The sequence below is a fragment of the Orycteropus afer genome, unplaced genomic scaffold (genome assembly GCF_000298275.1).
Source record: "Orycteropus afer afer isolate SDZICR_OR568_19922 unplaced genomic scaffold, OryAfe1.0 scaffold00188, whole genome shotgun sequence".
Lineage (NCBI taxonomy): Eukaryota > Metazoa > Chordata > Mammalia > Tubulidentata > Orycteropodidae > Orycteropus > Orycteropus afer.
In genome coordinates, this window is record NW_006921775.1 from 847,467 (window position 1) to 872,570 (window position 25,104).

General features: G+C 44.6%; 1 protein-coding gene across 1 annotated transcript in view; it reads left to right on the plus strand.

Moving 5' to 3' along the window:
• Positions 1 to 20,974, plus strand: part of ESYT3 (extended synaptotagmin 3) — a 59,585-nt gene extending 38,611 nt beyond the window's left edge. The window contains exons 8-23 of the mRNA XM_007947541.1: positions 1,832 to 1,952; positions 5,315 to 5,485; positions 6,374 to 6,456; positions 8,563 to 8,611; positions 9,056 to 9,145; positions 9,539 to 9,616; positions 9,721 to 9,783; positions 10,364 to 10,432; positions 11,260 to 11,346; positions 12,116 to 12,265; positions 14,752 to 15,248; positions 16,726 to 16,824; positions 17,347 to 17,478; positions 19,507 to 19,612; positions 20,419 to 20,468; positions 20,932 to 20,974. Coding sequence (XP_007945732.1) covers positions 1,832 to 1,952; positions 5,315 to 5,485; positions 6,374 to 6,456; positions 8,563 to 8,611; positions 9,056 to 9,145; positions 9,539 to 9,616; positions 9,721 to 9,783; positions 10,364 to 10,432; positions 11,260 to 11,346; positions 12,116 to 12,265; positions 14,752 to 15,248; positions 16,726 to 16,824; positions 17,347 to 17,478; positions 19,507 to 19,612; positions 20,419 to 20,468; positions 20,932 to 20,974 — 1,888 coding nt within the window. The remainder of the gene's footprint in view (positions 1 to 1,831; positions 1,953 to 5,314; positions 5,486 to 6,373; positions 6,457 to 8,562; positions 8,612 to 9,055; positions 9,146 to 9,538; positions 9,617 to 9,720; positions 9,784 to 10,363; positions 10,433 to 11,259; positions 11,347 to 12,115; positions 12,266 to 14,751; positions 15,249 to 16,725; positions 16,825 to 17,346; positions 17,479 to 19,506; positions 19,613 to 20,418; positions 20,469 to 20,931) is intronic.
• Positions 20,975 to 25,104: the final 4,130 nt, after the last annotated feature.

Genomic DNA, 25,104 nt, shown 5'->3' on the forward strand with positions numbered 1-25,104 from the left:
CAGCAAAAGTCTACCACTCAGCCCACCTTTCTCTTCACCTTCCCCGTTTGTTCCCTAGCCACTGTACACAGTCCTCCGCGCAGACCCTGGCTAGCAGGGGATTTTTAGGTTAATTCTTAAGTCCTACCACCATTTGGTAATGTCCAAGTTGTTTGTGCCATCAGGGGCGCTCAGGTCCCTGCCATACCGCAGCTCCGTATATCTCCTTTTTTGGTATTTTCACACAAATTCTTCTGCTAGTTGGGGTTTAGTCTACTTCTGTATCCTTCTCTTCAAGACTCGGGTCCAAGATTAACTTCTGTGTCTGTGTCAATTGGTTTCCCTTTTCTTTGTTGAAGAGGGTCTGTGCAGTCCTTCTACCTAGTCCTCCATCTTCCACCTTCTCCTTTTTTTCCTATCTTTTTAATGACCATTAAAAATGATATTCATGAATGATGTTCTTGATATCATCCCACAACTCATCTGTTTTTCAGTCATTGGTGTTTAATGCATCAAATCTATTCTTCAGATGGTCTCTAAATTCAGGTGGAATATAATCAGGGTCATATTTTGGCTCTCGTGGACTTTTTTTAACCTTGTTTAGCTTCAACTTGCACTTGCATAAGAGCAATTGATGTTCTGTTCCACAGTCAGCTCCTGGCCTTGTTTTCACTGATATTGAGCTTCTCCATTGCCTCTTTCCACAGATGTGTTGTTGTTGTTAGGTGCCATTGAGTCATCTCTGACTCATAGCAACCCTATGTACAACAGAGTGACACACTGCCCACTCGTGTGCCATCCTCATAATCTTTGCTATACTACAGCCCATTGATGCAGCCACTGTGTCAATCCATTTCATTGGGGTTCTTCCCTTTCTTTTTTGCTGACCCTCCACTTTACCAAGCATGATATCCTTCTCTAGGGACTAGTGCCTTCTGACAACATGACCAAAGTAGGTGAGATGAAGTCTGGTCATTCTTGCTTCTGGCTACACTCGCCCAGAATAGATTTATTCATTCTTCTGGCAGTTCACAGTACTTTCAGTGTTCTTTGCCAACACCACAACTCAAAAGTATCAATTCTTCTTCAGATGTAGTCGATCTGATTCCTGTGTATTCCATCTGGTGAAGTCCATTTGTATAGTGCTATTTACATTGTTGAGCAAAGGTATTTACAATGAATAAGTTGTTGGTGTTGCAAAATTCTATCATGCAATCTCCAGCATCAGCTCTGTTACCAAGGCCATATTTTCCAACTATTGATGATTCTTCTTTGCAACTTTTGCATTCCATTGCCAATAATTATCAACACATTTTGATTGCATGTGTGATCAATTTCAGACTGCAGAAGTTGGTAAAAAAAAAAAATCTTCAATTTCTTCATCTTTGGCTTTAGTAGTTGGCGTGTACATTTGAATAATGGTAGTATTAACTGGTCTTCCTTCTAAGTATATGGATATTATCCTATCAGTGACAGCATTGTACATCAGGATAGATCTTGAGATGTTCTTTTTGACAATGAATGCAATGCCATTCCTCTTCATTTTGTCATTCCCAGCATAGTAGATCATATGATTTTCTGATTCAAAATGGCCAATACCAGTCCATTTCAGCTTAGTAATGCCTAGGATATCATCTTTATCCCCCCAATTTCACTTTTGACAACTTCAGTAGAGACTCAAAATGTATCCTTCCAACACATACGCTGTATACACAGACATGCACATCCATCCTGGGCAGGCCTGCCCCGCCAAGCTCTGCTCCTGGCTCCAGCTCTGGGGATGAGTGCACAGGCAGGTAGCATGGGGGAAGGAATACATGCCCCCATAGCTAGTGATGACCTGTGTCTCCAGTGACGTATCGGACAGCCTACTGGAGGACCTCATCGCCTCCCACCTGGTGCTGCCCAACCGCATGACCGTGCCCGTGAAGAAGGGGCTGGATGTGACCAACCTGCGCTTCCCTCTGCCCTGCGTGAGTACTTGGCCCTGACCACAGAGCCCAGTGTTGAGGAACAGACAGGCTGGTGGGGAAGAGAGTGTCCTGATACCTGGGATGCATTATCAGATGCTAATCCTTATCACCACCCTGAGAGGGTACAGCATCCTCAATTTATGACGTGGAGACTGAGGCTGAGGAGGTTGAATGACTTGCCCAAGGGTATCCAGCCAGGGAGGGGCAGGACCTAGGGTTGATTCTCTACCTGCTCCTGGTCCCTCCATGTGGCCTGTGTTGGAGACTGTGGGCAGTTACCCCTGTGAGGACCTGGGAGCCTCCCGTCCTCCTTCCAGGGTACTCCATCAATTTGGTGGCAGAAAGATTCTTTGGGGTGATTGAGAATTCTTTTGAGTTAGGATGTGGGGTTTCCTTGGCTGCTGAACCCCCTTCTCCCCAGTCCTTGGTCCAGTTCAGGAGGCCCCTGGGACAGCCATGTGGCCTCCTCACAGAAAGGTACCCTGGCTGTGGGCCTGAGCTCCTCAGGGCTGGGAGTCAGGAGCATGGGGGATGGGAAGAGCCCACTTTTACCATCAGTGTCAGGTGAGAGGCATTGGTTTCTTTTTAAACTTTCCCTGATGGCTGCTTCTACTCAGGCCAGTGCCATGCTTGGCACTCTGACTTGGGAGGGCACAGGCTGACTGGGAAAAAGACACATATGCCCTCTCAGCCTTCTCCCTATGCCCTCTCTCTTCAAGGGACACTCACGCTGGCTTCGCCTATGGTAGTGGGTCCCAGGCATTCACCCGCCAGAGTCCAAGTTTTCAGGCTGGGTCTCCTGCTGGAAACTTCATGCCCTCCAGTTCCTGATTCCCTCAAAGTTACAGTTCCACAAGTGCCACCCAAACTTCTTTTTGATCATCTTGTTCTTGTTCCTTGACTCCTGAAAAGTCCTGTCATTGTGAGGGCTGGTGTGTCTGCTACCTCGTCCCTATTGCCTGGCCACACCCTGCTCTCAGCTCCCCTTACTGGCATCTTTGTCATGTTGGGTCCCTAGCCCAGGAGGGGTGTGTGTTTGCGTAGACAGATAGAAGCATGTCTTAAGAGGTTTGTAATGCCTGCCCACCCTGTCAATGGGCCTTCCAGCATCTCAATGAGGCTGACAAGCAAAGTTGGCTCATAAGAGAAAATTCAGTCCTCACTTAACAGTACAGCACTCAGAACACAGAGACATGTCACCTTGTCCTGTGTTGGTTCTCCTTCTTCCTGACGTCTCCACACATGAGGGGTTCCTGCCACCCCCAAAGACACATCCTAGTCTCAGCATTTTGTGGACACACCTAAATTGTTTGGGCTAAATTGTTGTGGATTTCCTCACAGTTTTTACTTTTTTCTTTTATTATATTTTTAGGTAAATATCTCTGAAATATAAGGAAACTTTTCTCTTTAAACATAAAAACATAAGCATGATGCCATTATTACACTTAAACAATTACACATAATTTCTTAATATCATTAAATATCCAGGCAATGTTAACAATTCAGTTGTCTCAAAAAATGCCCTATTTTCTTCAGTTTGTTTGAATTGAGAGCTAAATTAGGTTTACACATTGTGTTTGGTTGATACTTAAATATTTTAATCTGTAGGTTCCCTGTCTCTTTCTCTCTACACAAATTCCTCACTTATTGACTATCTCATTGCCTGACATTTCATATTTGCAATAGTTAAAAATCTACTATCTGACTGTTTTGTGCATAAGAATGTATGCCTAGGCAGTAATAAATGCTGAAGTGGGAGGCGAGAATAATGCTGACTGTGTTGGTTATGGTTATATGTCAGCTTGGCCAGACCATAGTTCTTGTTGGTTTGGCAGTTAGGTAATGATATAATTTGGCAGTTAGGTAATGATATAATTTGGCAGTTATGTAACGATATAGTCATTTTACATTTTGTGATCTGTGGTCATCCTCCATTTTCGAAAAATGCCAGTTTTTGCGTAACAAACTGGTCTTTGGAACTTAACCATCTTGATAAGTGAGGAATGGTGTATTTGATTCCTTGAAATTTACTTGGTGAAGAAACCAGGTTATGCACTGTAGTTTCTGACAAGCTGTGTTTGGTTGATTGCATCTCTGTGGTGTAGTTTCACATGTTCTTCTGTCTCCTGTAGCTGGGAGTTTGTTCTAGAAGGTGATTGTTTCAAGCTCAAACTTTTGGCAAGATTACTTCATAGGTGGTTTGTGTATGGAGGCACAAAATGTCAAAATGTCTTTTTTTTGTGATTTATTAGTCATTGATCATCATTGCCTCAGTCATCAATTCATTGTTGTTGTGTGCTGAATCTGACTCATAGTGACCCTGTAGATCAGAGTAGAACTGCTCCTTAGGGTTTCTAAGGCTGTAATATTACAGAAGCAGACTGCCTACTCTTTCTCCATTGAGTGGCTGGTGGGTTCAAACCAGCAGCCTTTTTGTTAGCAGCCAAGCACTTAACCACTGTGCCGCCAGGGTTCCTTAGCATTAATTCATTAGGAGCTGTGAAAGGGTGATTATGTCATTAACCAGTTCTCTATTGATGGACAGTTGTGTCTGGTCTTTTGATGTTACAAATAGTGTAGTAATAAATAGCTTTGTGCACATGTCCTTATCTGTTTTTGCCAGTAGGCTGTTGGAATAAATTCCTAGAAGTGAGATTTCTGGGTCAAAGGATAAATGTATGTGTATTTATTGGTACTTGAAAAAGTAGCTCTAGGCAGGAGGCTTACCTTAGGTTCCATGAACTATCTCCTCTCTCCCCCAATTCCTGTGCTCTGTAATGGACTCAGATTTTTAATTTCTTCCTCTTTTTTTTTAAGCCCCCTCCCTGTGCATGTAGGGAAAGGGGTCTGCCCTACCCAGGTGTGGAGGGGTGAGGCTTGGTGCTGGGTGCTTTATGATTACATGGACCCACTGCCAACAAGCACTGCAGTGCTTGTAGGAGTGTGTACACCTGGGTATCAGGAAGAAGTAACACTGGGGGTTGCCAGAATGCAGATTACAGAGGGGGCCTGGAGTAAAGGAGGAAACCTCCTCAGGTGGCATGGTTGTTGGTCCAGGAAAGGGAAGTAGCTGCAGTTGAATAAGCCATTCACGTGGCAGGTTTGAGGCAGGGAGGGGTGGAAGGCCAAGGACATGGGGAGTAGTATCTAGTAGTGAAGAGAGCCCTGGGTCCTGCTGTCACTTGCCACATGGCCTTGGTCAAGTCACTACCATGTCTGGCTTCTGTCTCCCCATTCAGACTTTGAGAGAGTGAGGAGGGGGCAGGGGTGACCTCCGATGGCTTTGGTTTTGGTGTTTTGGGCCTTGAGCGCTGGTACAGTGCAGGGAGCAGCTGTGAGCCCCAGGTCGTGGCATTTTCTAGGGTGTGATCCGAGTCCATTTGCTGGAGGCCCAGGAACTGGCCCAGAAGGACAACTTCCTGGGGATCCGAGGCAAGTCAGACCCCTATGCCAAGGTGAGCATCGGCCTGCAGCATTTCCGGAGCAAGACCATCTATAAGAATCTGAACCCCACTTGGAATGAGGTGTTTGAGGTGAGGGTCTCTTCAGCCTCATTTGGCTGCCTTCACACTCTGCTCTGGGTTGCGCAGGGAACAGACAAGGCAAGGCTTGGCCCTTGGGATTCTTACATAGCCATGGGGGCAATACTGGACCAGAGAAGGGGGCCTTGGATGCCAGGAACTTGTTAAGTGCCCTTAACAAGGACTGTGGGTTCCTTCTTCCCATATCCCCTAGGGTTCTCCAGGTGGGGGTGCTCTGGCCCCGCTGGAGGGCCAGACTGTAGGCAATTCTTACCTCCCTTCCCCACCGGAGTTAGATTTGTTAGAAGTAAGGTTTTAAATCAAAGGAGAGAACTTCAGAGGCATAGTCCTGCCCAGTCCTCTCAGCCTCCCCTGCGAGAGCCACGCACCAGGAGCCTGAATTCTTTCAAGGGCCAACCACCATCCCTATACTTGAAGGGTGGGACCCACAGCCTGTTAAGGCCACAAAGGCCCCTCAGAGTACATGTACCTGGGGACACCTCCTCAGTGACTGCCCTGCCCTCTGCACACTATATAGAAGTACCCCGGCACTTGGGGTGTGGCAGTGAGAGCAGGAATGATAAACGGCAGTGGCAGTCTCCTGGTGTCCCAGAAAGATCAGATGAGACAGTGCTCTGTATGCTACCAGCCCCTTGCAGAACACAGCAGCTACGGTCCCAAGCACCCACGGGCTTGCATTCGTTGTCTCTAATCCTCACTGCCCCACAGGGGTGGGGGACCACTCCCCTTTTATAGGTGGGGTCCATGAGGCACTAAGAGGGCAGGACCATCCCAGGGGCTCTCAGCTGGCAGGTAGTGGGGCCAAGATCTGTCTCCCTTTGGGTCACACCTGAGATCTGCTTCATTAGCTGTGTGGCCTGCTGGTCTCATTCCCTCCAGCTCATAGTGTATGAAGTCCCTGGCCAGGACCTGGAGGTGGACCTGTACGATGAGGATCCTGACAGGGATGACTTCCTGGGCAGGTGAGGACAAGGGCCCAACTGGGCCTGGGGCAGCCTTCCTTCCCTGGGGATGCTGAGCTGGGCCTTAAAGCAGCTGCTCTGCTGTCATCCCCTCTATGATGATCATGGGTGTGTATATATCTTTGGTGTCCCCTTAAGGCTCAGTGACCTGCAACCCTTTCTGGTTACTCTTTAAAAAAAAAAAAAAAGTGGTTTTGGTGAAAATTTACACAGCAAATTAGGTATCCATATAACAATTTCTGCACACATTGTTCAGAGACATTGGTTACATTTTTCACAGTGTCAACATTCTCATTATTGCCATTCAGGTGGTTCTGCTGCCAATAATCTAGTTTCTGTGCCCTGCTACCTTTTCACCTTTGCTTTAATTTTTGATCATTTGGTCTTATAGAGATGATTTTTAAAGGAATGTAGTGCTCACAGGTGATAGTCTTTATTTCATGAAACAATCTGTTATTTAGCTAAAAGGCAACCTCAGGATAGTTTGATACAAGGTTTAAAGGGTATCTGAAGGTGATGGTCTTGGGGAGTCCTCTAATCTCAACCTGTCCAGTAGGTCTGGACTTTTTAATAATTTGAGTTCTATCCCACATTTTTCTCCCATTCTATCAGGATCCATCTGTAAGATGGCCCTGATGAGAATCTGGTCACTCTTGACATGGTAACTGTGTCAGGCAACTAGTCCACCTTCCACACTTGCCACAAACCTCCTTGTCAGATGCCACCTGAGTGCCCAGTCCTAAGTCCTACAGCTCTGCTTTCTACCCTCCTGATAGTGCACCTAAAGTGGCAGGGGGCAAGGCTGGCATGGCTGGCCAGGTGCCTAGTACCGAAGTATCCTGGCCAGTTCACTCTGGAGTGGAACATTAAACCTCAGGACCATGGACAGCTGGAGTGGTGTGGGTGGGCACAGCTATCAGAATTTCAAATTTACACGTCTTTTGCTCCAGCAGTCTCAATTTCAGGATCTCCTGTAAAATAAAAGCACTAGTTCCTGAAATGTGTATTGTAGAAGTGTGTGGTAACAAAACAAAATTCTAGAGACAAAAATATCCAGCCTCAGGAGACATTGGTTGAATGTCTGAATAAATATGCCATTGCCAAACTACAGAATATATTGCAGCTTTTATTAAAAGTGATGAGTAGGGTCCATGTGTATTGGTCTGAGGACGTCCATGATGTATGAATACAAGGGGGGAAAGTAGCTGGATTCCATTTTCAAAGGGAGGAGCTCTCATGGGGTTGTTTATGTTTGCCCGAGTTCATGAGCACTGACCTGTTCACACTGCTGGCTCAGAGGGCTGGGGTGAGGCGGCAGGAGAGAGTGATATAACCAAGTTTTTACACTCCTATGTATTGGTTGGCTTATTTCCATGAACATGTAATTAAAAAGAAAAAGTAGACACACAACAAAATGACAGGAGCATGATCTAACAGGCAAAGAAACAGCTCACCACCAGATGTTTTAATTTTAATTAAAAAACTTGCACTTTTTATGTTGCAGAACAGAAGTCTGACTTTGGGTTCATGCTTTATTTAGCTGATTTAAAATGCATATTGAGCTCAAGCACATATTCTAACAGTTCAATAGGATTACATTTGCCCTCTGGCTTGGGCCAGATGTGTGTAGGGGGCACACTGTGAAATGGATGTTACCTCCTCCCACACACGTGTCAACTAGTTATTTCTGGTGGGCATATGGGACGGTTTTGGAAATGGAAGGGCATGTGGGGTTGTCACAATGGCTGGATGAGGTGGTACCACTGGCACTGAGAGAGCACAGGACCAGGAAGTTAAATTCCTGCTATGCACAGGAAGAATCACCCCACCCAAAATCCCAGTAGCCCCACTGTTGAGAAATCCAAAGATAATGTGGCCAGCAGCTTCTGTTTGTCCCCTCTGGGGGCCACCTGCCTCGCTGGCCTTGATGGCTGGAGTCTTTCCTTCACTCAACTTGAAGTTGGTCTCCCAACGGTTCCTTAGGGCCTCGCTGAATAAGATCCTTTTTCTTATGGGCCCACTCAGATTGTTGAAACTATCAGGGTGGGCCTTCGCATCCTTCGTGTTTTGCCATCTCTGAGCTGAGCATCTCTCTGTGTTTTCCAGCCTACAGATCTGCCTCGGGGATGTCAGGACCAACAGAGTGGTAGACGAGGTAGAGTTGGGGCCTGCGACCCGGGGTTTCAGTGCAGCACCCATCCCCATGAACAGCTAATCCTGTGAAGTGGGCCTTCTCTGCTGGGCCACATGCATGCTCAGGGGAAGAGCTGGGTGAAACACAGATGGGTCCCCAAGAGCCCCTAGGGTCCCAGCTGGAGGGATCTTCCCTGGAAATGCCCACAGTCCAAGGACCCCCAGCAAGGGACAGTCTCATTATAAGGGAGGGCTGTCTGGGCCTGGCAGAAGGGTTTTTTCATCCCAAAGTGGAAAACTTTTATCCTTGTATAACCACATCTTCCAATCGCTCTGAACCCAAAGTCCACACTCTATGGCCAGTTCACCTTTTTTCTAGTCTCTATTAGGCCCTTGCTGTGTCCTGGCTACTCAGGAAGAGGGTCAATAGTATCTTCCTGCCCCTTGCCCCCTCCCATCCCTGCAGTGGTTTGTCCTGAATGACACAACCAGTGGGCGGCTGCACCTGCAGCTGGAGTGGCTGGCACTGGCCACTGACCGGGATGCTCTGGTCGAGGTGAGTGCAGCGTGTCAGGGGCTCTGAGCAGAAAGGTGAGAGAGGGACGTGGGGCGGGATGGTCTGTGTGCACAAGGGCAGGGAGGAAGTGAACCTAGCCCTGCCTCCTGGAGAACATGTCACCCAGCCCATCTCTACAGAGTAGCTCCTGACCTACCTCAGCAGACAGAATCTCAGCCATTTTCCAGGAAGATGGGGTCCTTAGAACTCTGTGTTCATAAATGAACTCCATCTTTGTATCTGTCTTCAATCTGTCATGCTGCAGTTGTATTCTCAGCCTTAGCAGAGAGATTGTGAGTGATCTTTTTAGTCTGGAGTGCAAGGGCAGGCGGGTGGGCGGGCTTCCATCTGCCACATGTGAAAACCAGTCTGCCTTTCTGCTGCTGCTTGCAGGACTCTAGTGGCCTTTCCACTGCTGTCTTCTCCACTGCCATCCTCGTCGTCTTCCTGGAGAGCGCCTGCAACCTGCCGGTGAGTGGTGACATGGCCAGAGTGTCCTCTCTGGAAGCACCTTATGCTCTTCACTTTCAAATGTCCATGTGCTGCTCATTTACCTCATTATTCTTGTGCTACAGAGAAACCCTTTTGACTACCTGAATGGTGAATATCGAGCCAAAAAACTCTCCAGGTTTGCCAAGGTATGTGTGTGGTTGAAAACTTGAGTGAGGGCAGGTCACAGCTCCTCTCCAGAGTCACCACAGCCCCAGGTCTTCTGAGCCATGATGTGTGCACACACAGTCTGAATACCAGAACTGCTCAGTAAGTCTGCATGGACCAGGTACAGGGCTTGGCAACTCATCCTTAATGTTCTTTATCCCTGAGCCCTTTGATGACTGTGCCAGTAGTTTTATTGCCATTTACAAACAGGATGCAGAAGGTTAAGTGCCTAAGTCTCATAGTTAAGAGGAGGAGCCAGAATTGGACTCTTCCCCATCTGATTCCACAGGTCATGCTCTAAGCCCCAAAGAACAAGAGTCTGTGCCCAGCCAGGCCCTGCTCTGGCTTTGGGTCTTTAACTTTGGACCTCACCCTCGGGTCAGTCCTGCCCTTGATTATTACAGTCTTGGCAGCCTAAGGAGTCTAGGGAGCACCAGGGCAGCCTTTTTTCAGTGGGAAGCAATAGGCTGGCCCCACATCCCACTGATGCTCCCAGGGTATGAGAGTATCTCAAGCTGACACTGACAGTACCACCATTGTTGTGGATTTTTCCTTTCACAGAATAAGATCAGCAGAGACCCTTCTTCCTACGTCAAGCTATCTGTAGGCAAGAAGACATACACAAGCAAGGTACGACAGCTGTGGAGTGTAGTCTTGGGGGTAAGATGGAAGGAAATGGAAGTGTCTAGGATAGGTCTTAATAACTGATAACTGAGGGAAGCAGAGGATGGTCAAAAACAACGGCTGAGGGGCAAAAACAAACAAAAAAACTCAGACTCACTGCCATTGAGTCAATTCTGATTCGTAGCAACCCCCATTGCGTTTCCAAGGCTGTAAATCTTTGTGGAAGCAGAGTGTCTCATTTTTCTTCTGTGGAACAGCTGGTGGGATCAAACCACTGACCTTTTGCTTAGCAGCCAAATGCCTTAACCACACCACCACCAGAGCTCCTTGAGAGAGCCAAAAGGGCAGGGGATTAGCTTGCACTGAATGCCTACCAGGTGCCAAAACACTTTATATATTTCTCACAATAACCTCACAAATAATTTTTTAGTCTAAGAATCTGAGGTTCAGAGATTGACTTGCCCCATGTCACATGCTAGAAGGCAGGAGAACTAAGGTTCCAGCCCAGGCCTAGCTTTAAAGCCCATGTCCTTCCCACCACACAATGACATTTCAGGCCAGCAGCAGAAATCTTGCTGGTCCCTATCCCCTGGGAGTTAACTCTACTACTAGAGATTTTCAGTCCCTATAGATCTTCCTGGTAAAGCACCTCTTGCCTTGAGTCTGGCTGCCCCTCCCTAGTGTCTCCCATTGGCTGTAGCATGTGTGGGTCTGGTCCCTGGGCAGGCACACAAGGCTCCCAGTGTGGTACCTGGTGGCCACAGTGACAGCAGAGGCACTGGTTTCTAACTCTTCCCAACCTAACCTTCAGTGTTCTCTCCCTCTGTCTCCAGACATGCCACCACAGCAAGGATCCCGTGTGGAACCAAGCGTTCTCCTTCTTTGTACACAACGTGGCAGCTGAGCAGCTACATGTGAAGGTTTGCTTGCAGTCGGGCTCTTAGAATAGACTTCTAGCAGGAATGGGAGCTTGAAGCACATCTGAGCTAATTCTCGGTGTAGTGCTTAAGGCCAACTACTCATGTGCAGGAGGGAATAATAAGGCCCTCCAAGGCCTCATCTTCATGAGGCTGCCACATAAGGTCACTAGGCGGATGTGGTAGGATAAACCCTCATACCCCTTGGCTCTCCCTGCAAAAGGGCCTTTCTGGTTGTTCCATAGCACCCAGAGTGGCCTGTGTTGGAACATGTATATTGATGATGATGATGTACTTCATTAAAAAAAAATTCCTTTGATTCTCACAAACTATCTGTGGAAAAGATACATTTTCTCTATTTTACACATGAGCAAACAGGGACTCCAACAGTGAGTTATCCAAGATGTTATGACTAGCAAGTGGTGAAGCTGAGATCTTTTAGGGACCTCTTCATGTTCTTTGGGTTCAGAAGGCCTTCCTGGATGTCCCATGGAGCAGCACAGTTCATCTGTCCCTAAAGCCCCCATGGCCTTGGACATATGACACACTAGCCTCATTCAAATCATAAATGCCTCTACCCTGAGTCATTGCTCCTCTGACTGAAGGCAGGGACCAGTTCTCCATTTGCAGTTCCCAGAACAGGACCAGATGCCAATAGCAGCACAGGACATACTTACTGAAATGAAATCAGACTCAGCTGGGGCCCAGATTGTGGGGAGGGTGAGGGTGGGGCTTGGTTATTCTCTTGTTCTGTGACTGGCCCACTACACAGGTGCTTGATGATGACCAGGAGTATGCTCTGGGAGTGCTGGAATTCCCCCTGTGCCAGATCCTCTCTTGCGTAGACCTCACCCTCGAACAGCGCTTTCAGCTGGACCACTCGGGCCTGGATAGTCTCATCTCCATGAGGCTGGTGCTGCGGGTAAATCTTCACCCTAACCCTGAGAGAAGGAAGTGCGGCTCTGGTTGTAGGGCAAAGTGGACTCTGTATCGTGGCCATAAAAAGTCAAGAGATGGATTTGTGTTTACTCCTGGCCAGAAGAAAGCCAGGAGATGGATTAAGCTAGGGTTCCTTTTTCATCAATTTTAGAAAACTGCCAGCCACTATCTCTTCAATCCTTTTAATCCCTTTTTATAGAACTCCTTCTATGCTGGACTTTTTCATCCTATCCTCCACGTCTCTTGACCTGACCTTTATATTTCTCATCACTTTATCTCTTGGTGCTATATTATGGTTAATGTCCTCAAATCTATATTCCAAATCAGTAATCCTTTATTTGGCTAGAATCTCTGGTGGCATAGTGCCTAAGGCATTTGACTGCTAACCAGAAGGCTGGCAGTTCAAACCCACCAGCCACTCCTCAGAAGGAAGGTTGGGCAATCTACTTCCATAGTGATACTGCCTTTGAAACCCAAGGAAAGGTTGCTATGAGTCGGATCCAACTCAACGGCAGTTTTTTTTTTTTTTTTTTTTTAAATCTGTTTAAAAGAGCTCTGGTGGTGTAGTAGTTAAGGCATCTGGCTGCTAACCAAGAACCCACCAGCTTCTCTGCAGAAGAAAGATGAGGCAGTCTTCTTCTGTAAAAAGATTTACAGCCTTGGAAACCCAATGGGGGTCACTATGAGTCAGAATTGACTCTATGGCAGCGAATTTGGTTTTGTTTTTGGAATCTACTTAACCTGCTTGTGGTTTTTAATTTTGATGACTATTTTTCATTTATAATTTTATCTTTTCCAAATCCATCTTGTCTTTTTACATAGCATTTTATTATCTTCTCATCTACTCCATCTTTAATCATTTAAAAATGCTTATTTTGTAATGAATACATTTATCAATTCTAGTCTGAAGATCTCGAATGTTGAAATTTGATGTTTGCTGTGTCTGTTGTTTATGGTGGCTCATTTATGGTTTGTAATTTGGGTTGTAAACAAATAATCAGGGTTCCTCTATGACCTGGATTGAGGTAGTTCTCTTCCAACGTGGTTTTGCTTTTGCTTCAGCCAAGAGGCATTACAAACCTGGGCCCATTTTTATGGACAGGCTATGTATGACATATCTTGTTATTGACCTTTGCTAGTAGATGGAATTTTTATTTCCATACTACTTTTTTCACCAAATATATAACCCATCTTCATGGACCTCACTTCCAACTCCCAGCCTCACTTGGGTCTAAGGACTTGCTTCTTGTCTGCAAGATCCTTAAAACCCTAACCCCTTAGATACCAAAACTGGTAAATGACCCCAGGAAAGCTTAACCTTTAATCTTTCAGTTTTTCCGGCAACCCCCTCTTTTAACTGGGAGCTCTGGTGGCATAGTGCCTAAGGCATCTGACTGCTAACCAGAAGCTGATGGTTCTAACCCACCAGCCACTCCCCGGAAGGAAGGTAGTGATACCACCTCGGAAACCCAAGGAGGGGTCGCTATGAGTCGGATCCAACTCGACAGCAGTGCGTATCGTTTTGTTGTTGTCTCTTTTAACCATAAAGGTTTCCCTTACTTTCTTGTGAATTTGGCTATCCATTTTAAAGTATGTTTGTTTCATTTTACTTGGCATTCCTAATGAGGTTTTTCAGAATATTTTTACTGCCATATTGCAGGAAATGGAAATCTCTAGGATGAGTCTTGAAAATTGATAACTGAAGGGCAAAGATGGGGAATAAACAATGATTGGGGTTTGAAATGTAGGCCTAAGAGCATAGGGGTGGGTCTGAATAGGAAACACATTTTAGGGAAAACAATGGTGAGTGAGAATGACAGCTGGAAATAACCGTATCCAGAAGGCAGCTGGTACTACATGTCCAGGTTGGGGTGGGGGTAGGACTGGAGGGTAGACCTGAGAGTCCTCCATACAGGAGGAAAGTGCATGCTGTGAGTGGACCAAGTCTCTAGCAGCCAGTGAGCATGTAAAGAGACAAGGGGTCCTAGTCTTGATTAACACCCAGCAGTGAGATAGAAGAGCTCTGGTGGTACAGTGGTTAAGGTATTTGGCTAGTGACCAAAAGGCCAGCAGTTTGAACCTACCAGTCTCTCCATGGGAGAATGATGAGGCAGTCTGCTTCCAGAAAGATTTATAGCTTTGGAAACTCTATGGGGCAGTTCTACTCTATCCTATAGTATCACTATGAGTTGGAATTGATGCAATGATGGTCTGATTTGGATACGGTAGTGAAGGCAGGAGGAAGGGAAAAAACAGAACAGCATTGGTCAGAACCTGGTCAGGGGACAGAGAGAAGTCAAGGAGGATCCAGTCTGTGAAAAAAGCCATTGAATTGGGCACTGATTTTTGAGGAAACTATTCTAGGAAAGAGGAGAAGGAACCATCTTCCAGAGGTTAAGGTGAGAATATAAGGGGAGGAAGAGGACATGTTGGACCCAGCCCATAAGCAACCCTGTCATCTGCTTGCAGTTCCTGCGCCTGGAGGAACGAGAGCTGGGGAGCCCATACACAGGACCCGAAGCCCTAAAGAAAGGCCCTCTGTTTATCAAGAAGGTGGCCACTAACCAGGGCCCCAAAGCTCCACCCCAAGGAGAGGGCCCTGAAGATGTGCCATGTCCCCTAGATCTTGTTTCTGACAGCAAGGAGACCTCCAAGAGCACAACCACCACCACCAGCGTCATCACTGCTGCCACTGAGCCCACAAGCCAAGAGACAGACCCAAAGCCCAAAGGCAAGGACAGTGCCAAAGGGTTCTGTGAACCCGTGGGAGAGAAGAAGAGTTCGGCTACCATCTTCCTGACTGTCCCAGGCCCCCACTCTCCAGGGCCCATCAAGTCACCCAGACCCATGAAATGCCCTGCCTCCCCATTTGCATGGCCACCCAAGGGGTTGTCTCCCAGCATGCCCTCACTCAACTCCCTGGCCTCCTCCTGCTTTGACCTGACAGATACCAGCTTCAACATTGAGTATGCACCTCTCTGCTTAATCTTGTCTTAAATCACCTGCATGAAACACTCCTCTCTGACTGGAAAAGTACATATGGTCTCATGTGTGTGTGCAAGTTCTGGTTTTTCACAAAATATAAGGCAGCGTTGCCTGGTTATAGCTCTAGCTATAGACTCACTGTAAAATAGATGCTGGGCATTGGTCTTTAAGGTTCCTCCCATTAGAAACCCTTTCTGAATTCTAAAGTCATACTGGTATGATACAGAAACCTTACCATGTGGAATTATGTAATTAATAGCTGCCATTTATTATCTATACTCTGAGTTTGTGTGTTACCCAATTCAATCTTCACATTAACTGTATGAGATAAAGGTCCCACAAGGAGTCACAATAAGAAGGCAGATCCCACTCCAGGGTTCATGCTCTTCCTAATTTGAATTACATTCATATTGGTCTAGGAAAGGGAACCAACACATTAACCAGAATACGAAACTCCTGCTAGCTGTGCTTGGAGACCACACAGCTGAGGAATGCATTTTACTTTTCGTATGTTAAGATCATATAATATTCAACAAGTGATTAAATTGGTGGATAGCCTGAATTCTCTCAATTTTATGATCAGTTAATAGAAACAGAAATTTAGAGATTAATAGAAGACCAGAACTGGATTCCTGAAATCTGACCAACCCCTTCAACTCCATTTTTCCAATAAAGTGTGCACTTTAAGCCATTTTAAACCTTATGTAACTTAAGTTCTTTCAAAGTTGAACAATCAAGTATTTTCTACTGATTAGCTTATAATTTCCAAGGCTTTATTTTATCTAATCTTTTGAGTGTTAAAAGTACAATTAACATACATATTCCCTCTCTCAGATCTAACAGTTGTTTATACTGACCTATCTGCATTATGGGAGCTCTGGTGGCATAGTGCCTAAGGCATTTGCCTGCTAACCAGAAGGCTGGAGGTTCAAACCCACCAGCCACTCCTCAGAAGGAAGACTGAGTAATCTACTTCTGTAGAGATACCACCTTGGAAACCCAAGGAGGGGTCGCTGTGAGTCAAATCGACTCAATGGCAGTGAGTTTGGTTTGGTTTATCTGCATTATTTTTTGCTGAACCGTTTCAAAGTAAGTTACAGACACCATGGTCCTTCACCCTCTACTGTCTTAAAAATGATATAGCCTACATATTATTATCTTCACACTTAAAAAAAAGTTAACAAAAATTTTCTAGGACCTTTTATCTTCATTTGGATCTTACTATCCTAAAAGACTTTTCTAGTCTGCCTTCAGCCAAGGAGATAATTACAGGTGAATGCTTGATGGAAGGGACTTCCTACTAGAAGGAACCTTTCTAAGAATTATCTTATTAACCCACATGGTTCTTTGTTCCTGAAGTAGAGCATGTTTCTTCCTCAAGACAGTAGGGGTGGGTGGGGAGGAAGGAGAAGACAGATACTTATAATGACAAGAGAAATGACAATCCTTTTCTTACAGAGGTGGTGAGCTAAGGCAACGGCGGCTGGGTGAGATTCAGCTCACGGTACGCTATGTGTGTCTGCGGCGCTGCCTCAGTGTGCTAATCAATGGCTGCAGGTAAGGGGATTCTGGGGGCAGAAAGGCTTTTTAGGAGCAGCAGGTGACTAGAGATCAGAGTATGGGCACTTGGATCAAGGGTAATGGCATGCATCTCCCACAGGTAGTATTTATAAGTGACACACTGGGAGAAATGGAATTTGAAGGTCTTCATGCTATGAGGGACAAAGTTCTCAGAGGAACGCTTTGATGGTGGTTCTTCACTGGTGTTGGTGGGCTCAAGAGCGAGGGGCTCTGCTCAGACACAACCCAAACTGTCTGCTTGTAGTCAGTACCTTTCCCCAAATACGTCCCTGGATGGAAGTACTTGGTCTACCTCAAACTTTACAAAAATGTATGTAATGTGTTGTCCTCTAAATCCTGCACACTTTTACTTACTTTTTGGTCATCTAAACTACAGGGCATTTTATCCTTAAACCTATCTAAAGCCAAACAGCTAGTATAGCTTTCTCCCAAATGAGTATCTTCAGTGTTGCAAAACCAGAGACCTTTTTTCCCCTAATATCTTTGAAACCCAATCAGAAACCTGACACCCTGTACCAGCAGTGGCGCTGACCCCTATGTCCGTGTGTACCTGTTGCCAGAAAGGAGGTGGGCAAGCCGTAAGAAGACCTCAGTGAAGCGGAAGACCCTGGAGCCCCTGTTTGATGAGACGTAAGTGGGTCAGTTGGCCTGCCTAGAGCACCTCATTTTTTAGTATGTGCAGAGCTCCTGCTATGTGCCTGCCAGCCTCCTAGATGCTGGGAGAGACTATGGCTGGAACATGTGGTCTCTTCCTTCATGAAGCTTCTGTAGGGAAAAAATGTTGCCAGGGCAGTTTATCAAAATGGTTACCCACTTTTCCTGCCCATACAGGTTAAAGTGCTCCTAATTATGGAATGTTCCATACTCTTTTTGACAGTCAACAGATCTCAGTCTGGTCAAATATTTCCTTGAGTAGTTTAATTCCAGCAGTTAAAAATATTCTTTGAACCTAAAGATGTAAAATTTCTCCTTAAACTCTGTCTTCCCATCTGCAACAAAGCACAGTCTAGGAAGATGATATACCTCATAATTTCAGTTCCTTCTTATCCTGGTCAATAACTATTCATTTTAAAAGGGTTTTACTGAGTCTCTGTGGGCCATGTCTAAGAATAAATGTGTTTGTTCAAGTTACACTGAGTTCATCAATGTCAAGAAAGGGTATGGGGAGGAAAGAATATTTATTCAACATTGTCATATGTCAGGCACCATCCTAAATTCTAGATCCACACAAGGAATCTTGTCTTTAAAGACATCTCTGACACAATTACAAACACATGTTGAAAATGCTATGTGTGAACACAGGAAGGAGAGGCTGTGCCCTTTGACTTCTTTGACAAACCTAATCTGTTAGTAATTCTCTTTCAAAATTACAATAGGATATTAGTACAAGAGCCTAGATTATCTGGAGGACAAGCTATTGGCAGTCCCTCACCCCTCCACCCCGCTAAAAATAAACCTAGAAGTGAGAGGTCCTAAGGCCTCTTGTTGAATACATGACAAAGCACACAAACAAGGATTCCTCTGCTTTATCCCACAGAAGCAGGCCCGTATTTTCCATGCAATTCTAGTAACCCTGACTTGCATTCTAGCCCTTAGCTGATCAGGAAAAAAAACCCACAAAACTTAGAAAGGGGGTGAGGTGGATCTATTAGCAGGTGCTATGAAAAGTGAGGAGCAGCAGCTGAAAAGTGTAAGAAAGAGTAGGCTCAGAGACAGTAGTATAACTCAGTTAAGGAGCCATAGTGGCGCAGTGGTTAAAAACTCAGCTGCTAACCAAAAGTTGGCAGTTCAAACTCACCAGTTGCCCTATGGGAGAAAGATGGTGGCGCAGTGGTTAAAAACTCAGCTGCTAACCAAAAGTTGGCAGTTCAAACTCACCAGTTGCCCTATGGGAGAAAGATGTGATCGTCTGCTTCTGTAAAGATTAAACCCACTGCCATCGAGTCAGTTCTGACTCATAGTGACTCCCATTGGGTTTCCAAAGCTGTGTTGTTGTTGTTATGTGCCGTCGAGTCGGCCCCGACTCATAGCGACCCCTCCTTGGGTTTCCGAGGCAGTATCACTACGGAAGTAGGATTGCCCAACCTTCCTTCTGGGGAGTGGCTGGTGGGTTTGAACCGCCAGCCGTCTGGTTAGCAGGCAAGTGTCTTAGCCACTATGCTACCAGAGCTCCAAAGCTGTAAATCTTATGAAGTAGCTTGCCTCATCTTCTTCCCGTGAAGCAGCTGGTGGGTTTGAACCACTGACCTTGTGGTTAGCAGCCAAATGTCTTACCCACTATGCCACCAGAGCTTCTTTCTGTAAAGATTACAGCCTTGGAAACCATACGGGCAGTTCTACTGGGTCCTATAGATTCACTGTGAGTTGGAATCTACTTGAAAGCAACATGTCTTTGTTTTTTATAACTCAGTAGCTTGAGGTACGTCCCTGAGAGGCAGACACCTCTTAAAACTTCCAAGATTTGAGAACACAAGACAGGTATCATCTATAGTGATGATGCAATGACTATCAGCTATGAGGCAGTACTGTTAAAGGTTTTCTTCTCAGTAGTCCATATCTTCTGATTAAAAAGTAGGGAAATGAATGAAACACTTTAGATTTTCAACAAAAATGGCTGAAATACATAAATCTGATTTCTGGACTTTCTGTTCCTTAAAGATTTGAATTCTTTGTTCCCATGGAAGAAGTAAAGAAAAGGTCACTAGATATTGCAGTGAAAAACAGTAGGCCACTTGGCTCACACAGAAGAAAGGAGCTAGGAAAAGTAAGTACAGGAGGGACTCTGGGTACCAACTGGAGTTAAGGGCAACGTGTTGTAACTAGTAGGTGGGAAGGCCCTCACTTCAAGGAGGGTATAGTATCATTGGGAGGTATTTTTAAAAGGTAAGTTAATATGATGAATCCTATTTTAACAAATTCTGGAATCTCTAAATTCATTTGTTCTACAAGTATTTGAATATGTACTATGGTATTAAATCTTATTTCAATAAATATGGTATTGTGTGAAGCTTGGATCTCTTATTACAACAAGATTTTTGTGGTGATAGGATTTTACCTAAACTAGAACTGGAGGAAATACATTCCCCAAGGAGATGCCAGGAAGGGCCAAAAGAATGGTCGTTGGACAACAGTTTGTAGTCATTATAGTTTAATAAACACTTACACTCATCTCTTTTAAGCCCACTTCTATAAGAAGTAGGTGGCATTATCCCCAGGTTTATAGATAAGGCAACTATGATGTTTTCCTTAAAATGATTAATCCGTTAATGAGTAAAGCCAAGTTGCTCTCTCTTTCTGTAACACTCATAAAGCTTGAAAAGGAAAAAAAAAAAAATTACCTTACTTGAAATTCCTGAAGCAACTCCAAACAGCACTTCATCTTTATCCAGAATACTGAGGTTAGTGTCTATACTGTCCCTCTGGAGAGGATCCATGTTAAAAGCCAAAGGAAAAAGAGCCACTGCTCAAAACTCCTAAATCCAAGGTTTTCACAATCAATTCAGTTTATATCATTGTGTTTTCAGTTAATGCAGTTTTTTTGGAGGGGACTGATTATTTGTGATTGTTTAGGTACTGATTGACTTATCACAAGAAGATCTGATTAGGGGCTTTTCACAATGGTAAGTGTGCCCTTTCATTGTTAGCACTGTTAATATGCTATTCAAGACACTGTCCCTGAGAGCTGCCCATATGCTCTTTACAGTTCTTCCCTGAGAGCTGCCCATATGCTCTTTACAGTTCTTCCCTTTTCAGGACCATTTCAGCTTTGTTGTATCAGGGAGGGAGAGATTTTCACCTATTTAAGCCTTTAATCCCTGCAGATTTCACTCCCCTAAAGGAACCCTGTAAAAATCCTATAGGGCAGTTCTACACTGTCACATGGGGTCGCTATGAGTTGGAAAATCAACTCCACGGCATCTAACGAGCTCTACCTTAACCCTGATAGGCCAGCTTACAGAGAGATATGGGTCCTGCTGGTACCATAGAAGCCCAGGCAGGCAGGACTGGGCAGCTTGTCTGATCCTGTTAACACCACAACATACTCTTAATACTAACACAAGTCCAAATCCACCTGTCTTACAGGTATGAGCTGACTCCAGATGGACAGCCCAGAAGTCAATGCTGAGCACCACTAGCACCTTCCTTCCTTTGTATCAAAATGTGTATATATTTTGTGATTTAAATCAGAACAGTCATTTGAAAATATATACACACATTCTTGTGTGAAATTTTACTATTTTTCAATGACTGGATAGTACTAGGAAGACGTAGATATGTACAGGCAAGAACTACTCTTTCTTCATTGGATTTTACTATTCAAATCCAGGAAGAAATGGGGTATCTGCGCCTAGTAAATCACGATCAGAACCTCAGTGGTGTCCTTTTCACTTCTGATACGTAATTGGAGACCATCTGATGCAGGACTGCCCTGTATGTAGTAAAATAGTCCTGCCCCTGACATTGGGAAAGGGGGAGTTTCTATTCCTGGGGGAGCTACCAGTATTTCTGGGCAGTGACTGAAGAAGGGATGAAGCTGCTTTCATGGGAGTAAAAAGTGACCCACCATAAAACTGCCAAGAGCTAACACTGCCAAAGGCTGCCAGCTGCCACCTCTGGTGCTTGCATGCCTGGAGATTGTTCTTGTATCTGATGTGGAACTAAAATGTACTTTCCTTACGGTAACAGTGTTATATATGCTTATGTACTTCTTGTGTGGGGTTGCCTGGGACCAAATCCCAGCATGTGCCATATTTCTATAGGAAAATGCAAGCTAAGTTCCAAACTCAGGTCTACAACTGAATTCCTACAGCGGAACGCTGGAGATTGCTGAAGAGTATCACTGCCAGAGAGGACCAATGGACTCTCTCTTAGACAGGCTTAGGAATTCCATTCCACTTTCCTATGAGATGGCTGCTCCACCTACATAGCATGTTAGAAGCAAATTATGTAAATTATATATTTATACAAGTACCTTTTTTATATTTCAAACTTTATAAAACCAAATACATTGCCTATCCCCTCTGACTTTCCTGGAGCTGTTAGCAAGGTCACCTCCTCCTCTCTTACCCAATCAGGCACGACCTCCTCCCATATTGTCCCCTCCCCATCACTGCCTTCACTGCAGCTTTACTGAAGAATGGCACCATCCTAAAGTTTTTGTTATGGTATTCTCACTTAGAAATTATGATTACCTATTTTTTTAAAAATAAGATCAAAGCCTACTCATTAATTTGCCTTTAGACCTAACATAATCTGGTGTCTGGTTTTCTGCTTCTTTATTCATGTGCAGATACTTCATTCTAGAATAGCTCCAATCCTATCCTATGTCTGCTCATATCCTACTCACTCCTGAAATGCCTATCTTAAGCCCACCTCCTCCAGTAAGCCAGTCCACGTTGAATGGCCTGTCTCTACCATTTACTGCATTTGTTATTGTCAATACTGTGCATTTTCCATTTGTAGAATTCTCTGCCTTGTAACATTTAATTGTAAAAAATAATGTTTATTAGGCACCTGCTAAGGTTACCTGCAAAGCAACTAGTTTATTGTGTTTTGGCATTTAATGTTTATGTTGACTCTCTTAACTGAACTTTAACTACCTGTTTTTCACACCTACCATCACAGACTGTGCTAAGAATATGGTAGATGTATAGTAAAATTTGTTTCTCTGGGCTTTCTGTTTTGAATGACAATTTCTCATCAGGCAAATAAGGCAACTGATGCCTGTCCTAGCTACCTCACAATAGCACTGTGATGCTCACTAAACACACACGTGCTTTGAAAATGGTAAAGCATCAGAGAAGCATAAGAAAATGTATCATATATCACATCTTGAATATTAGCAACCCTAAAGCAAGTACTGATTAAGATGGTGACAAAGCAGACAAGTGGAAAGCCAACCCTCAGAACGTAATCAGTGTTACCAAATTGTACATGTAGAAACTGTTGAACTGCTATGTGGTTTTTTGGTGCAGATTCTCAACAACATTGTGGTAAAGTTATGTGTCAACTTGGCTGGGCCTGGTTTTGAGTGGCTGGATAGCTGGAAGTAGTAATTCCCCATGGTGAGATTAGCAATCAACTACATAGTGGAATCTACTGAGTAGCTGCCTTAGGGATGTGGTCTGCTTCCAGTATATAAGGAGAATTATTGAGAAAAGTCAGCAGCTTTTTGGCAAGCTTGTACCCTGAATGTAGCCGAGTCATCATTCAGCAGCCTGCCATGTTGCCTGCCAGTCTTGGGATTCTTAGTGGACTTGAATCAGTGGCCTGCCATGTGGTTTGGTAATCTTGGGACTGTGCCTTTTTACTTGGTAACCTTGTGTCTGTCAGCCTCAGCAGCCAGCAACTGCCTGAGTGAAGAAAGCGTCTAGCTTCAGTGGGCCGGGAACAAGAGGCAGAGCTGAAGCCCAAGGTTGAGAGGCTTTTTCACCCAGTCCCTAGAGCCTGACACTTTGAACTCGGACTCCAAAACTGTAAGAGAATAAACTCTTCTTGTTCATTCACCTATTTGTGGTATTTTCTGTAAGAGCAGCACGACATAACCAAAACAAACATCAAAAAAGTAAAATAAATTATGTATAAAAAAAGAAAACCCAATCCTTTTCTTCTAAATACATAGAAAACCTAATTAAAATATGACTAAAATTTATTTTAAACATGGTCGATTAAAAAGTGAAAGGTAACGTTCCAGGTGATGGTCCAAAGAGGAGAATCAAATCAGTGTACAGGAGCTTAAGGAGAGGTTAGTTGTTGATGAGGATTAGAATGTTAGCATACACCAGACAGGAAATAAGGCTACAGGCCCTGTGTATGAACCAAGGAGATGAAAAGTTTTTCCCCATCAGAAAACACTTTGGCTACTAATGAGGACAAGGAATTAGTCACCAGCAATAGGTGGAAACAATCAGCTGTGAGACACCAAAGGCCCTAGTCTTCCCCACAGGAGCATGGGACCTAAGTTACACAATGCCGACTTGTGGCGGGAACTCTCAGAAACTAGTATGAAAACTGGTTTAGAACCTGAAACTCTAGGCAGCCCTGACAGAAGCAACCACAAAACTGGCCCTGAGGCTGCTTTTCCAATCCAGGCCACGTGTGGGACTTCTGCAGCAAATAATTCCATTTAAAGGGAAGCTCACAGGCAAAACTATGAAACAAAAACAGGCTGAAAAAAAAAATATATATAAAGCATATAGGAATATCAGACTGAAAAATGGCCCTAAGAGGTACTTCAGCAAGAAAGAAATCATACCATGAAGGCAGAAGTAGCATGTGGGAAACAAAGAAATTAATAAAGATGTGTTAATAAACTTAAATCTTAATTGTTTAAAGGATATAAACAAGTAAGCAACCAAAATTTTTTGCTAGAATTCAGAAACACAGTGGAATTAAAATGGTAGTATTAGCATCTAAGATGGGAGGTGAGGCTGGTTGATAATAAAGGGTTCAAGTTCTTATCTTATTCAGGAAGTTAAAGTATTTATAATTTATTAACCAAAAACCCAAATGCACTGCCACGGAGTCAGATCCGACTCATAGTGACCCCTCCTTGGCTTTCCAAGGCAGTATCACTATGCCCAACCTTCCTTCCGAGGAGTGGCTGGTGGGTATAAAACTAAATGTGTGACATGGAAACAATTAGTCCAAGGGACTAGTTAGTAGACCATATGATCCTCAGCCTATATGACCATGAGACCAAGAACTAGATGGTACCCAGCTACCACTGTCAACCACTTGGAGGGGGATCAGTGCAGGGGATCGTTACAGGAGATCCTGGATAAAGTGGGAGAACAATGTGCAACAAAAATCATGGGGGAAAAACAAACAAACCAGGTTTGCTGATCTGATAAGAGCCTGGTGAGACCCCTGAAGACTATGGCCCCTAGTTACTCTTCAGGTCTAAGAACTGAACCCACTCTTGTGGCTTCCAGCCCAACAATAGACAGGCATATAGGGTGAACATTTAGTTCAGGTAGATATACTCCTTGGAGCAATCAATTGTGGGAGAACAGAAGGGCAGTGTTTTCACAGGGAGACAGCTGGGTTTGGGGGAGTGCACGGGAGGGAAGGACACAGGAAAGAGGTAACTATGGGGAGGAAGTGGGAAGAGAGCAGTCACATTGTGGGGAATTGCAGTCAATGTCATGAGACAAAATGTGTATGAACTGCTGTATGGAAAATGAGTCTGCTCTGTAAACTTTCACCCAAAACAAAATAAAAAAAAAAAAAAAAAAAAAAAACCCTAAATGTATG